The sequence below is a fragment of the Chrysochloris asiatica genome, unplaced genomic scaffold (genome assembly GCF_000296735.1).
Source record: "Chrysochloris asiatica unplaced genomic scaffold, ChrAsi1.0 scaffold00331, whole genome shotgun sequence".
In the NCBI taxonomy this organism is placed as follows: Eukaryota; Metazoa; Chordata; class Mammalia; order Afrosoricida; family Chrysochloridae; genus Chrysochloris; species Chrysochloris asiatica.
This window is the reverse complement of record NW_006408849.1, coordinates 1,428,734-1,444,678: the sequence shown is the minus strand read 5'-3', so window position 1 is coordinate 1,444,678 and position 15,945 is coordinate 1,428,734. Positions and strand designations below refer to the sequence as shown.

The following is a 15,945-nucleotide window of genomic DNA, read 5'->3' as shown; positions in this document are numbered from 1 at the left end:
AGAGTGCTCCTTGGAGGCCAGGATGGCCAAACTTCATCTCTCATACTTCGGACATATTGTCAGGAGGGACCAGTCGCTGGAGAAGGATATCATATTTGGTAAAGGTGGAGGGTCAGAGAAAAAGAGGAAGAACCCCAGGGAGATGGATTGGCATGAATGGGCTCAAGAATGGCAATAATAGTGAGGTTGGCCCAGGATCGGGTAGTGTTTCATTCTGTTGTCCATAATGTCACTATGAGTCAGTATTGACTTGAGGGCACCTAACAACAACAATACAAATGGAGAGAAGATTGAAGTTGTCATTCATTTTGCTCGGATCAACCATCAACATTCATGGGAGCAGAAGTCAAGAAATCAGACACCGTTTTGCATTAGGAAAATATGCTACACAAGTCCTCTTTAAAGTGTTGAAAAGCAAAGATGTCAGCTTGAGGACTAAAGTGCTACTGACCCAAGCCATGGTATTTTCAATAACCTCATATGCATGTGAAAGATTGACAGTGAATAAGGAAGATCATAGAAGAATTGATGCATTTGAGTTATGGCTTTGGAGGAGAATATTGAAAGTACCATGGACTGCCAAAAGAACAAACAGATTGTGTTGGAAGTACAGTCAGATTGCTCCTTGAAAGCCAGAATGGCCAGATTTAGTCTCTCATATTTCAGACGTATTATCAGAAGTGACAAATTCCTGTAGAAGGATATCATGTTTGGTAGAGTGGAGTGTCAGAGAAAAAGAGGAAGAACCCCCACGAGATGGATTGACGCAGTGGCAGCAGCAGTAGGCTCAAGCATAGCAACGATTATGAGTTTGGCACAGGACCCAGCTGCGTTTTGTTCTGTTGTTCATAGGGTCGCTATGAGCTGATACTGACTCAATGGCACCTAACAACATAACAACAACAACATGTTATATAAATAACATTTTATGAAAAAATAGCTTTTTCCACACACAAAAAACAGTGAGAAGAGAGACACTGTTTTATATTTTGTAAATCTCTTTACTCTCTGGCTTAATAGAAGATAGCTGGATTTTCAAGTCTACTTCTTTGTACAGCCTATTGTGATTCCACCTGTCTTATAACCTTCGGGAAGTGAGAGTGAACAAGGAAATCACATCTCATTATTATTATAAAATGGCTCTGACCTCCCAGCCCTCAAACCATACTTTGCGGTCCACTGGTATTAATAACAGTAAATGTAATAATGTATGTACAGTGTATAGCCATAGTAAGGGCTGTGACATAGTAAGGGCTCAATATGTAGCACCTTTCTATGTTATAATTTGAAGAGAAAAGAGCAGGATAAAATCCTGGATAAAAATACCCATTGAACCACAAGGTTGGAGGTTCAAGCTCACCAGCCGCTCCTTTAAAACCTTATATAGGATCACTATGGGTTGGAACTGACTTGACAGCATTTAACAACAACAGCAACAAAGTGTTGTCCCAATTCATAACAACCCTATGTACAACAGAACAAAACACTGTCCAGTCCTGCACAATCCTCATAATTGTTGATTTGTTGCAGCCACTGTCTATTCATCTCGTTGAAGGTCTCTTTTTCATTGACTCTCTGTTTACCAAGCATGGTGTCCTTTTTTCAGGGACTGGTCCCACCTGATAACAAATCCAAAGTTCATGAGAGGAAGTCTCACCATCCTCACTTTTAAGGAGTATTTTGACTGTCCTTCCTTGAAGGCAGATTTGTTTGTTCTTCTGGCAATCCATGGTACTTTCAGTTATCGCCATCAACACCGTAATTCAAATGCATCAATTCTTCTTCAGTCTTCCTTATATGTTGACCAACTTTCATATGCATATTAGGCGATTGAAAATACCATGGCTTAGGCAAGGTGCACCTTAGTTTTCAAAGTGATATTTTTATTCTTTAAGAGGTCTTGCGTAGCAGATTTGTCCAATGCAATATATTGTTTGCGTTTTTGACTGTTGATTCCATGAGTATTGACTGTGAATCCAAGTAAAATGAAATCCTTGACAACTTCAATCTTTTCTCCATTTATCATGATGTTGTTTGTTGGTCTAGTTGTGAGGATTTTTGTTTTCTTAATATTGAGTTGTAATGCATACTGGAAGCTGTAGTCTTTGATTTTCTTCAGTAATTGCTTCAAGTCCTCTTTGTTTTCAGCAAGCAAGGTTATGTCATCTGCATATCATCACATGTTGTTCATGAACTGTCCTGCAATCCTGATGCTGTGTTCTTTTCCATATAGTTAGTCCACCTTCTTGAATTATTTGCTTGGCATACAGATTGAATAAGTATGGTGAAAGGATACAACCCTGATGCATACCTTTCTAATTTCAAACCACCCAGTATCCCCTTGTCCTGTTCATTTGACTGCCTCTTGGTCTATGTATAGGTTCTTCATGAGCATGATTAATTATTCTGGAATTTCTTATGATCCCCACAGTTGAATGCTACTGAACAGTCAATATAATACAAACAATCATTCTCTGCTTTCAACTAAGAGAGTCAATATAATACAAACAAATATTCTCTGCTTTCAACTAAGATCCATCTGTTGTCAGCAATGATACACCCCTTGTTCCACGTATATGGTGTGCAATGTGTATGTTATTTTATTCTTCTACAGGTGGATTTCCAGTTTGGTTAGCACCATTTCTTGAAGAGAATACATCTACTCTATTTAATGCATTTTGGTCCTTTGTCAAAGGTATCCAACTTGAATTTCTGGCAGCTCCCTGTTGAAGTACTGATGCAATTGTTTTTTAATTATCTTCAACAAAATTTTACTTGCATGGAATATAGTTCAGTAATTTCTCCCATTTGATAATGCATGTGACACCATTCCTCTTGAATTTGTCATTGCCGGCGTAGTAAACCACATGATTTTCCAATTCAGAACGACCAATACCAATCCATTTCAGCTCACTAATGCTTAGGATATTGATTTTATGTGCTCCATTTCACTTTTGATGACTTTCAATTTTCCTAGATTCATACTTCAAACTCCAATTATTTAAAAAAAAAACAAAAAAAACTTTTTCTTGTGGATTGAGTGAAGGTTTACAGAGCAGATAATCAGTTTTACTGTCAATAAATCATATACTTCATTTCATTACAATGACTGCAGTCCCTTCTATGTATTATCAGTTAACAGGTGGATAGATTGACTTCTGGGTTCTCAATTATATTCCATTGATCTATGTGTCTTTCATTTTACCAGTACCAGGCTTTTGATGACTGTGGCTATGTTTAGGTTTTGAGATCTGGAAGTAAGAGCGTTCTACTTTGTTCTTCTTTTATAATAATGTTTTGCTTATCCAGGGTCTCTTTCCTTTCTATATAAAATTAATGATTAGTTTTTCCATCTCTTTAAAGAATAATGTTGGAATCTGGGTTGGGAATTGAATTATATTTATAGATTGCTTTGGGAAGTGTTGACAAAAATGTTTATTTTTGTCCTATCCACGAGCCTGGTATAGTCCTCCATTTCTGCAGGTTTCTTGTTTGTTTGTGTGGTTGGTTATAGTAGTAGTAGTGTTTTGTAGTTTCCTTTGTTCTTTTGTTCCTCTGCTTAGATTTGTTCACAACTATTTCTTCTTTAAAGTGGTATTGTTTTCGTGATTTACTTTTCAGAGCTCTTTTTATGAAATCATAAAAATAATATGTAAATAGAGTTTAACTTGTTATTTGCCAATTTGAGTGCCTTTAATTTCTCTTTCTTTGCCTTATAGCTCTGGTTAAAACTTCCAGTACAATATTGAATAGGAGTGGTGATAAAGGGCATCCTGTCAAACTTTGCACTCTTGAAAGTGATGTTGATAGTTAATTTTGTATATGTACCATAAATTATATTGAGGAATTTCCCTTCTATTCCTATTTTGTTGAGTGTTTTTATCAGGAAGGGATGTTGGATTTTGTAAAATGCCTTTTCTGCATTAATTGATATGATCATGTAACTTTTTTCTTGGCTATATTTATGTGGCAATTTATGCTGATAGTTTTCTAATGTTGAATCATCACTGCATACCTGGTAAGAGTCCCACTTTGTCATAATATATTATCTTGTTACTGAATTCCTTTAGCTAGGATTTTGTTAAGAATTTTTTCATATATGTATATGAAAAAAAATGTTTGTTAATTTTCTGTGTTTATTTTTTTTGAAGTTGCCACAGGTTTATTGGAGATTTTTTTTATGTTTTATTGTGAATTATGTGATAGTTTACATGGGAGAACATTAGTTTTACATTAATTTTCTGTTAAAGTGATGTCTTTGCTTAGTATCAGATGTCTTTGCCTGTTTTGGTATCAGAATTCATCATAAAATGAACTGAGGATTTTGTAATATTAATCCTTCTCCCCTTAATCTATTCCTGGCAAACTCCTGTTGTCATTAAATGCCATCTATGTCCATTTCATTTGGTATCCCATATTCTTGTTGTAGAGGGTCTGTGTAGCACGTCTGCCTAGTCCGCCATCTTGCTGAAAGTCCTTGTATTAATGAATGTTTGCAACTGTTCCTTTTCATTTTGAATCATACCCCATTGACAAATGAGGCTCCCAAAAGGTTTGCTCCACATACATCATTAAGGTCAACTCTACTCTGAATTGGCAGCTCTTTCCCAATCACATTTTGAGTGACTTCCAACCTAAGGGGCTCATCTTCTGGCACTATGACAGTGTTCCATTGATATTTATAAGGCTTCCAGTGGCTAATCTCTCAGAAGTGGACTGTCAATTTCTTCTTCCTAATTGGTTTCATCTGAAAGCTCCACTGAAACCTGTCTGCTATGGATGACTCTGTTGGTATTTGAAATATTGGTGTTATAGCTTCTAGTAGCATAGCAACATGTAAATCACTTCAATATGACAACAGTTATTGGTATTGACCAGCAATTATTGAGCACCTACTGCATGCCGGGGCCTGTGTGAGCACCTAATTATGTGAATCTTCACCCATCTACACTTCCCAGCGTTGAGTCTTTGAGGGAAATTGTTGGTACTAAGAGAAGATTTTCCCTCTTCATCCAGGCGGGAAGTCCAGGAGTACATCCCAGGCCAGCTCTACCACACAACAGCCGGCTCCACCTGGCTCAGCCTAGTCAGCCAGCACTGGCAGCAGACACAGGCACTCAGCCCCCACCAAGCTCGTGCCCAGTTTCTAGGTAAGAATCGGGGGCTGGGCATGGAGGGGACCAGGGTTTGTCAGGGTTCTGGAAGATGGGAATGCAGAAGGCATTCCATGAGCCAAGGCTGGAAGTGTGAGGGTGATTAAAGAAGTGTGGCTGCATCTTTGAGAGAACTTGAATTCAAGCCTACCACTTTACCCTGAGGGCATTTTGGAGCCCTGGAAGAACTTAAATAGTGGAAGGGGACAGACCAGTTGGGTTTAGCACCTACAGGACAAAGGCCCAGGCAACAGAATAGTGGCTGCTGCAGACTTCCAGGGTGGAAAAGATGGAGTTTGATTGGGATGGGGAGCAAGCAACATGAAAGGTCAAGAGACATTCAGGAGGAAGAATAGACTCCTTGGTGAGAGGTAGGCTCCTGGAGGGAGAAAGCTGGAGGAGGGGCGCACTAGCCAGCTTGAGCTCCTTTGAGGATGGTAGGGTCACCTAGCAGGGAGGAAGCAGGTGGGGGGAAAGTGAGGACCTATGGGTCACTGGAGAGAGCTGAATCAGAGCTTGGTCCACAGTCTAGACAGGAGCACTAGTAGTCCTCAGGGACTAGAGATCTTTGTAGCCCAGGGGTAGGGGAGGCCCCCATGGACAGTGGTACAAGCAGAGCAGTACAAAAAGACTGCATGTGGCTGAACAGCAAGGTGGCATGGGCCCTCCTCACCAACTGGAACTGCTTAGAGGAAGGTGCCCCCAGAGATGGCATCTCTTTTTTTGTCTCTCTCATTCACAGGAAGCACATTTTTCTTTGTACAAAGCTATTTTCAGTGCCAGCTGAGCACTAACCTCGGGGTAGGTCTGAACATAAAGAACTGGAAGAGATGGAGAGGATGGAGGAAAAACTGAGATTAGGGGATCGGGGACCCAGACATGGGAGGAGCCAGACCATGCCAGATGCAGCAGGGAGAAGAGGGGACTATGGCTGTGGCTCATGAGTCCTGATTGTCCAATAACCAATACCCCATCTCGCTACCCCAGGCCTCCTCAGTGCCTTGCCCATGTTCGGCTCTTCCTTCTTCTTCGTTCAGAGCTGTAGCAATATGGCTGTGCCAGCCCCTTGCATTCTTGCTGTCAACCATAATGGCCTCAACTTCCTCAACACCGAGACCCACGTGAGTCCCCTGAGCCCAGCGCCACCCAGCACCCCCTTGAGGGGCCACGACCACTGCTTCCCACCTACGTGACTTTGGGCCAGTGTCTTCCGCTTTCTGAGCCTCACTTTTCTCATCTGGAAGATGGGGATGATAGGCAGGCCCACCTTCTAGTGCTGCTGTGAGTCAGCACTCAAGTGGGACCATTCTCCCCTTTCTCAGATCTGGCCCCCAGAAGTAAGCCCTAAATAAAGATGACAGTGCAAGTGGCTTATTTGGAGGTGATTCTAGAAAATACTGCCGTGAGGAAGTGACTTGGCACGGGTGGAGTCAATAAAGGGTGTGTTAACAAGCAAGTTACAGCTGTGAGCAGCTAGAGCTCACTCAGACGGGAGAGCTGTGGGAGACATTATAGAACTACACCTCTGTTAGTTCACCTGAGGGGGAGATCCTCCCAACAATGGGATGTTGCCCACAATTTCCCTGGCTGTCAAGTTGAGGGCTCCTTCCTGATGTGCTAACTCTATACCTGGCTTGCCAGTATATGGTCTAAGACCAAAAATAAAGCAGAGGTACAAGTTTTGACAAGAAGCAGCTTTGATGTGTAGTGGTGAAGGGCAAGACACCATGCCCCTGGGCCCCCAGCGTTTAGAACAGGGTCTGGCAGAGTGCCAAGGTCTTGTCAATTTTGGTTCTATCAGTTTCACAGGTGAGGAAACTGAGGTCATCAACTTGTTCAAGTCATTGGGGAACTGGTACTTGAACTAAGTTCTCTTACCTTCTACTGAGCTGATTTGCAGAGGAGCAGGAGGAACAGTTGAGAGCCCTGAGCCACAGAAGAACCTCAACCTACAGCCTGTCTCATCCTCTCCCCCAACTCCCAGGAGCTGATGGTGAAGTTCCCTCTGAAGGAGATCCAATCAACCCGGACCCAGCGGCCCACGGCCAACTCCAGCTACCCCTACGTAGAGATCTCACTGGGGGACGTGGCAGCCCAGCATACCATGCAGTTGCAGCTGGAACAGGTGTGCCCAGCTCCGACCCTGAGGCCTCATTACCCAACTTCTCACTCATAACTCATTCATTGAACCCAAGACCCCAAGGATTGTGCAGCCCAATGCAGGTAGAACCAAACCCAATACATCTGTCATTATGGGGTCTTCCAGGAAAGTATATTGTTAGTGGAACCACAGGAGAGGATCCAAGTTGTTTGCAGAATAGTGAGGAGTGGATGGGGCTCTGGGGATGACTGGCCAGGTCGGGCAGATCTTAAAGGGCCCTGGATGTCAAGCTAAGAATCTGGGGCTTTCACCGGAGGGTACTAGGGAGCCACAGAGGGCTGGTGAGAGGAAGGGACACAGTAGATTTGAGGAACCAGCTCAACGGCACTAACAACAACACAAACCTGGACTAAGGCATGGAAGTCGGACTGTGGAGCCTAGGACTAAAGATGGGGGACAGGGATGTCCCTAGCTGACAGACAGGGTAACTGAGGCCCACCTGCCCTGTACTCTCTCATCAATTGTTGCTGTTCCTTAAAAGGCAATGGTCACCCACTGGACTCCTGTCCAAGCCTTATAGACTGAGTAAGGAAAGGTTGGACCAGTTTTCAACCAGTTGTAGAGATAGTTTTAAGACCCAGATAAGGGGCAGAATTGGATCTGGGACCCATACTGTCTGACCTGTCTAGCTCTCCAAATCCCACCTTGAGATCTGGGCCAGGAATCCTCATGCCTCCATGCTGGTCCCTTCCTGAGAGGGGCTTATTTCCTAGAGGACGAGAGAGAGGCTTTCATTGCCCCAGCCCTCAACCTGGGGACAGGGCCAGAACGAAGTCCTCTCGGCCCTCTGGGAAGCTGTGATTCAGAGTCAGTCTTCCCTAGTCTGCTTCCATTTATGTTGTAGTTCTGCTTCTGCTGAGGACCACCAAGATCCTTGACTGACACCCGAGGAGCTCTGGGCACCAGCCCTCTGGAGTTCCCATGTCATCTTCCTACCTCCCTGGCCTCCTGACTTTGGCTTCCTTTCCTGTATCTCTGCCTTGGAAGATCTCTAAACATTGCTGGGTCTCTAAACATATCCTGTCTGGTTTTAGGGCTTTCAAAATCACCTTGACTGTGATTGCCCCTATAGATCTACCTTGTGCCCTGACCCCCAACTCCAGGTTGCTCTGCATCTTCCCAGAGGCCAACAGACCTCTTCTTCTTGCCATCTGATCCTGCAGACTTGCACCTCACCCTCCTTGGATCCTCTCCAGTCTCCCAGGCACTCAGGCCCAAAGCCCAGGAGTCCCTCCCATTTCCTCATCCCTCCTCTTATCTCTGTGGCATCTCAGACCTCCCTCTGCCCACTTTGGGCCAGCCTCCCTAGTCTCTTCAAGTTTCCTTAGGCCAAGCTTGCCTTCCTCTGCCCTGGCCCAGGCTTTTTATAATCACTCTTCTCCTTTATTCGTCACAGGGCTCCCATTCTCCCTTTATTTGCTTTTCAGCACAAATATCTGTCACCATCTGAGAAGTCTTCTTTGGCCTTCCTCCCAATAATTCACTCCATTTGCTTACATATTGCCTCTCTGCCCCTCAAGATGTCAGCCCCAAAGAGCAGGGGAATGTTGGCAGCACCCACCCCCACTCCACCATGTCCATGGCACACTGTTGGGGTGGAGCAGGCACCTAGTGGGATGGTGGGTGAATAGGTGGAGACCTTTCTGGCTCCTCCTCTTCCTTGCAGCTTCCTCTTTATGCTGCCATCTCTGCTTTTGGCCTGTGTGTGTTAGGGATGCATTCACTCATTCATTCATCATAGAACTGATGGGCTTCGCCATGTACCAGCTCCAAGGGAGCTGAAGTGACCAGGACCCTGGGCTCTTGGCCATCATCCTCACAGACCCTTGAGTCTCTTGGAGAGCTAGGCATGAGGAATCTCTGGAATAAACCATGATCAGTACTGGAAGGGCATCAGGAATGGCTTCCAGAAGGAGGTGATATCAGCACTCAGTGGCCATTGCAGCTGACAAAGCTGAGTCCCCATCCTGCCTTCTTCTAATAGTCTGTGTGAGGGGATCCCGAGCCATCCTGCTTCTCATTCAGCCTGTTTCCCACCTGCCACAATCCCATTGAGGTCTGAAACACAACCTTTGTACATGTAGGGAAGGACCCTCCCCACATGTACAAAGAGGCACATCTAGGTTCCCCAGTCTAATTAGCCAAAGTGGACACCAGGACTGCAAACCTCACCCAAGAGAAATTTAGAGTGATCTTGGGCTTTGTATCTCCTGCTTTCAGATCCCCACACCTACCAGTTGTGAGATCTGGGCCTCATTCCCTCTCTTGGCCTCAGTTTCCTCAGTGGCCTCAGAGGGACACTGTGAAGCTTAAATGAGAACAATGCCTAGCACACAGTTGATGCTCAATAGTGCTGCTGTCATCATTTTTACCCTCAGAGCAGCTTCTCTTGGTCCCCAGGAAATCCGTGGAGGAATTCTGACACTGGCTTTGTCTGAGAACCACACTTCCAGACTGATTTCCCCCCACTCTCTGCTGCCTTTCTGCAACTGGGAGTCCTGGGGCTGGGTCACGGCTCCTCCCAGGTTGTGGTGCCAGGTGGTAACTATGACAACACATAAGTTAAAAACAGTGACTTTGTATTCATTGGATTAATATTAAAACTTAAAACCAAAAGGATTTATAGGAAGTAAAGTCTCATTTAATCATTACAACAGCTTTGTGAGGCAGTAAGTAAACAGTCAATTGAGAACCTACAGATGAGAACACTGAGGTTCAAGAAAGTGAAATGACTAGCCCAGGACTACCTGTTCACTAGCCCAGTTCGCTAGCTCAGAGCCAGTGGATGTTCAGGCCCCCTCCGCCAGGCACTGGCCCTTGCAGTCTGCAGCTGACTCTCCTGCCTCACTACTCATACTTCTCCAGGGCCTGGGGAACAGGTAGGCAGGTGCGGATTCTCACTGTGTCTCCTACAGGGCCTGGAGCTGTGTCGAGTGGTGGCCGTCCACGTGGAGAACATGCTCAGTGCCCGAGAGAAGCGACTTACGCTGCCCCCCAGTGAGATCACCCTGCTCTGACTGACCCTGGCTTCCAGCTGCCCTCCACAAGATGACTCAGTGGTTATAAGGGGTCAAAATTTTGGGAAGTTAGGAGGAGGCACTCAAATCCCCAAGATCCCTCAAGGACCAACCCAGCATTGAGATGGAGTTGCAGCATGCAACCAACTGAAAGAACTTACAAGGGCTGCCTCATGATGCAATTGAGCAGAAGACAGGACCTGAGCCAGGGGATCTTCTGCCACATACATATCCATTGCAGGCCCTGCCCAGACTAGACTCACTTATGGCAGGGAAGCCTCACGTCAGTGGTCTAGATGAACTAGACTTTACTTATGGTGTACTCAGGGTCTGATGCATGAATCTGCTTGGACTTCATATCCCATCCCTGCATATCCTTCTTAAGTGCCCCCCTTGGACCCCTTTTCAGTCTGGATGTGTGATCGTTCGTAGTTTTTGTGCAAATACAAGGTGCATCAGAAGAACCTGATGGTGCCCCAACTAATGAACTGCTCTGAAAGGGAGGGATCACATTAGAAGATCCTGGAAAGAGTGGAAGAAAATGTGGGGTGGGGGGGGAAACAAACTTAAAATTATAAGAAAGACCAGACATACTTTCAGATAGAGACTGGTGGAACCTTGAGACTATGGCCCTTGGACACCCTTCCGGTCTGGAACTGAATTTTAGCCAAGATAGATCTATAGGAAGGATAGCAACACTGATGAGGTATGCATACCAGAGAATTATCAACCTATTTGAGATCAACAGGGCAACATTTCCCTATGACAAAATTCACAGACAAGCTGGGAAAGGAGGAGGAACGGAATTAATAAACACACAGAAAAAGTGGGGAAATGATGTTACACTAAGGGGATTGCAATCATTGAGATGAAATGGAGTAATGATCAATTCACAATAAAGTAATGATCAATGCACAATAAAAAGGTTGTTGTTGTTGTTGTTGTTTTCTAAAAAAAATGTATCCAACTCCTCCTAGGAGTTGCTAAGTGTCTGGGAAGCAAGTCAAAGGCAAGAGGCAGGAATTGGGGCTCAATTGTGCCTTGACTTCCTGCCCATGAATAAAGCTTCCAGAGAAGCTCTTACCTCTCCCTGTAGATCCCCACTTTTTCTCCTTACATGACCCCAACACCAGTCCCCCATTACTGGATGAGTAACACAGCTTCAAGAGTAATGTAGTGAAGGTAGGGGGAAGTCTGAAAAAGGACTTCCCAGAGAATGGGACGTAGGAGCTGGGTTTTCCAGGATAAGCAGGAGTTTGCTGGAGTGCTGGTGTGGCACTGTAGGATAAGCACTGGTCTGCTAACCACAAGATTGGAGGTTCAAGTGCACCAGCTACTCATTGGAAACCCTACACATGGACACCATGAGTTGAATCGACTAGATGGCATTTAATGACAACAGGAGTTTGCCAGGAATAGATTAAGGGGAGAGGGATTAATATTACAAATAAAGACTTGGGCTAAGACTCAGAAAAACAAAAATTCAGGTAGGTGTGGGAAACCCAAAGCAGAGTTAACCAATCCCCAGTGTGCCTGACCCTTTGTGAAAGAGAATAAGAGGAGGAAAAAGTGGTTGTCAAAGCTGGAGACAGTCACACTCCTAAAGATGGGTGTGGAGGAGAGACACCATGCTATTTGGACACTTAGAAGTAATAGGAAGGGCTTCATTGCTGCCCCATGTGGACCAAGTCAGGTTCCAGCATCTACATACTCACCTCACTGGCTTCCCCAGCAGAGATACCGCCTCCTACCCAGGACCCGCAAGCTTCTTATGGAATTTTGGGCCCCATGGTTAAAAGCCTAGGCTATGTAGCCAAAGAGGCCAGTGTTCAAATTCAATTTGTTTTTGCTTGTTTGTTACTATTGGCTTTAACAAACAGAAATAGCTTTTCTCAGTTTCACAGTTTAGGAGGCTAGCAGTTCAAATTCATAGTGCGAACTCTAGGGGGAGGCGCTCTCTCTTTGTTGGCTCTAGGAAAAGGTCTTTGTCTACTTTCAGCATCTGTAGGCCCAGGATTTCTTGGAGATCTCCATGTACACTGTCATCAATGTTCCCCTGGGTCTAGGAACTTCACAGTACAGGGACCCCACTCCTCTACTCATTTCTCTCTTTTAAGATAAAAAGTGTTGCCTGCCACACCACTGGGAATCTCCCTTACATGGATTAGGACTGTGTGAATCTACTCTGCCAGGCCATTTTCTCTCAACAAAGCTGCTCACAAAAGCCCAAGATGGCCGTACTGTGTCTGGCCACCATTCACCAGTCAATCTCCCTCTCTAGTTTCTCAGTTTCTCCTCCCAGTAAGTATTCAATCCACTTCTCTAACCTTTTCTCTGAAGTTCAGAGTCCCAAGATCTTCATCTGTGTCTGTTTCATTTGGTCTCTTGTATCTTTGTTGTAGACAGTCTGTGTAGCACATCTGCCTAGTCCGCCATCTTGCCAGAAGTCTCTTGAAATACTCTTTTTGATGATGAATGCGATGTCATTCCTCTTCAATTTGACAGTCCTGGCATAGTAAACATGATTGTAGGATTCAAAATGGCCAGTACCAGTCCATTTCAGCTCACTAAAGCCTAGGTTTTTTATCTTTATGCGTTCCATTTCATTTTTGACAAATTTCAATTTTCCTAGATTCATATTTTGTACATTCTGCATTCTGTTGTTACTAGATGTTTACAGCTTTTTATTACCCTCACTTTGAGTTGTGCCCTACCACAAATAAAGGTCCCCAAACCTGTGCTCCTTCCACATCGTTAAGGTCAATTGTCTTTTAAGGAGGCAGCTCATCCCTAGTCATATTTTGAGTGTCTTCTAACCTTAGGAGCTCATCTTCTGGCATTTTATCTGATGTTGTCTGCTGCTATTCATGTTTTCAGTGGCTACTCATTCACAAGTAGTTTGCCTCTCCTTGCTCATAGTCTGGAAATTCCACTGAAACCCATCCACCTTGGGTAACCCTACTGTTATTTAAAATGTAAGCTTCCAGCATCACAGCAACACACAAATCACCACAACATAACAAATGGCATGGACAAGTGGTAATTTTAGTTATTTAGTGCTGCTATAAGAGAAATCCCACCAGTGGATGACTTTAACAAACAGAAAAGTATTCTTTCCCAGTTTAAGAGGCTAGAAGTTCAAATTTAGAGTGCTGGCTCTTAGTGGAGGGTTTTCTCTCTTTGTCAGCTCTGAATAAAGGTCTCTGTCTCCTTTTAGAATCTGTAAGGCCCAGTCTTCGTGGAGATCTCCATGTGTCCTGGCATCAGTGTTTTCATGCACTTAGAAGCTTCATAGTGCAGGGACCCCAGGTCCAAACAATGCACTCAACTCCTGGCTCTTCTTTCTTTGTGTCAATAGGTCCCTCTCAACCTGTGTCTGTCTCCAGCCCGTTTGCCCCAGGGCTGGCCCCCACTTTCTGCTCAGCCAAGTGTTACAAAGCTATTTTAGTTCTGTCCATTGTACCCAGAAGCAACTCCTTCTGCCAGTAAACTTTGGCTACTTTGGCTGAGGTCACTCAGCGCTAGCTCCTTGAGTTGGCAAACCTAGCTTCCCAGACAAGTACCCAGAGACACATCACTATGCTAACAAGTCTCTTGCCCTCAGGCACTTTCTGTGGACTGGGTAGCCAACTGCTCTATCTCTTGCTGGTCCCCTGCGTCTGCTGCCACTGCCTCTTGCCATCTCTGGTGTCACACAGTTCATGGTCTCCTGGATCAAGGAAGTTCTGGTTCTTATTTCTTGATGGTAGTGAGATTCTCCCCTTCTGCCTATTGGATGGTTCATTTTAAGCTTAACAGGATGGCAAAACCAACCAATCCCCTTATTAGGGTTCCATACATCTTATTTGGATGGCCCCACCCCATAACGGTACCACGTACCTTATTTATGTTCTTATTAGTAAGCTATCCAGTCCCCTTGGTGGACCCACAAGCACCTCACATTTGTGTAGTCCTGGTATGGCACTGCAGGTTAATGTGCTGCAAGTTCAGTTTGAACTGCAAGGTCGGAGGTTCAAGCTCACCAGCCACTCCTTAGAAACTCTATGCAGGGTCACTATGAATCAGAACCAACTTGATGGCACTTAACAAAACAGCATATACTCATGGGAGTGTGGTGGCTTTGTAGGAAAAACACTGGACTATGAACCACAAGGTTGGCAGTTTGAGGCCACCAGCCACTCTATGGGACAAAGAGAAGGCTTTCTGCTCCTGCAAAGATTTACAGCCTAAGAAACCCTATACAGGATCACTATGAGTCTGTACCAACTCAACTGTATTTAATAACAACAACATATACTCATGGGGTCCTGATGCAGCACTGTAGGATAAACACTAGACTGCTAACTGCAAGACTGGTGGTTCAAGCCCACCAGCTGCTCCACAGAAACCCAATGCAGGTTGCTAAGTGTTCAGATTGACTTGATAGCACTTAACAATAACAACAACATATACTTAACAATCATTTGGTGGGAGTTATAAAGATTTTGGCTAGAAAGGCCATACTGAGTAATTCACAGCACTGTACCTTGGGTAAATTGCTTACACTCTCTGAGCTTCTGTTTCCTTCTGGGTAAACTAGAAGCACTGACAGAAGCTTTCATGCAAACACTTCTTTAGTGGTAATCATTAAGTCTAATAAGGTTTTGTGTCAATTTGATAACATGTAGTTATCACCTCCGTAATGAAATCTAATGTAATACAACCAACCCCATGATCTGATCTGATGTGATCAGCCCTGGTCTGATATTATTATTCCCATGAGTATATGCTGTTTTGTAAATATTCACTTCTGTGATGTTAATGGGAGCATGATGGCTCCATAGAATTATCACTGGACCAGAAACCACAAGGTCAGCAGTGCAAGCCCATTATCTACTCTGCGAGTGGAGGGTGGGAGATGAGACATCTGCTCCTACAACAATGTATAGCCTCAGAAACCCTTAGGAAGGAACTAAGAATATAATACCCACTTCTTCAGTGTGAAATAGATCAAACATGCAAGCAAGATGCATTGATTCTAACTGGTGATTGAAATGCCAAAGTTGGAAACTAAGAGGAAGGATCAGTAGCTGGAAAACATGGCCTTAGTGATAGAAATATAATGCTGGAGATGGTATGATAGAATTTCACAAGACCAATGAGTTATTCATTGCAAATATCTTTTTCAACAACATAAATGACGACTATACACCAGATAAAGTACACAGAAATAAAATTGACTACATCCATGCGAAGACATGATAGAAAAGCTCAATATCATCAGTCAAAATAAGGACAGGGGCAGACTGTGGAAAAGACCAATTGTTCATATGCAAATTCAGGCTGAAGTTGAAGAAAATGAAAACAAGTCCACAAGAGCCAAAATATAACCTTTAATATATCCCACTTGGAGTCCTGGTGTGGACTGTAGGAAAACCACTGGACCACAAGGTCATTTGAACCACAAGGTCAGGAGTTCAAACTCAGCAGCTGTTTCTCAGAAACCCTATACAGGGTTACTGTGAGTCAGAATTGGCTAGATGGAACTTAACAACCTGAATTTAGAGAGTGAAGATTTGATGTGTTAGACGCTAATAACCGAAGATCAGAGGGTTGTGAGATGATATCAAGAATA

At 44.2% G+C, this 15,945-nt stretch overlaps 1 protein-coding gene across 1 annotated transcript in view; it reads left to right on the top strand.

Annotated features, from left to right (window-relative positions):
* Positions 1-10,331, top strand: part of MYO15A (myosin XVA) — a 131,685-nt gene extending 121,354 nt beyond the window's left edge. Inside the window, exons 61-64 of the mRNA XM_006875549.1 lie at positions 5,017-5,150; positions 6,141-6,274; positions 7,138-7,278; positions 10,230-10,331. Of these exons, the coding sequence (XP_006875611.1) occupies positions 5,017-5,150; positions 6,141-6,274; positions 7,138-7,278; positions 10,230-10,331 (511 nt within the window). The remainder of the gene's footprint in view (positions 1-5,016; positions 5,151-6,140; positions 6,275-7,137; positions 7,279-10,229) is intronic.
* Positions 10,332-15,945: the final 5,614 nt, after the last annotated feature.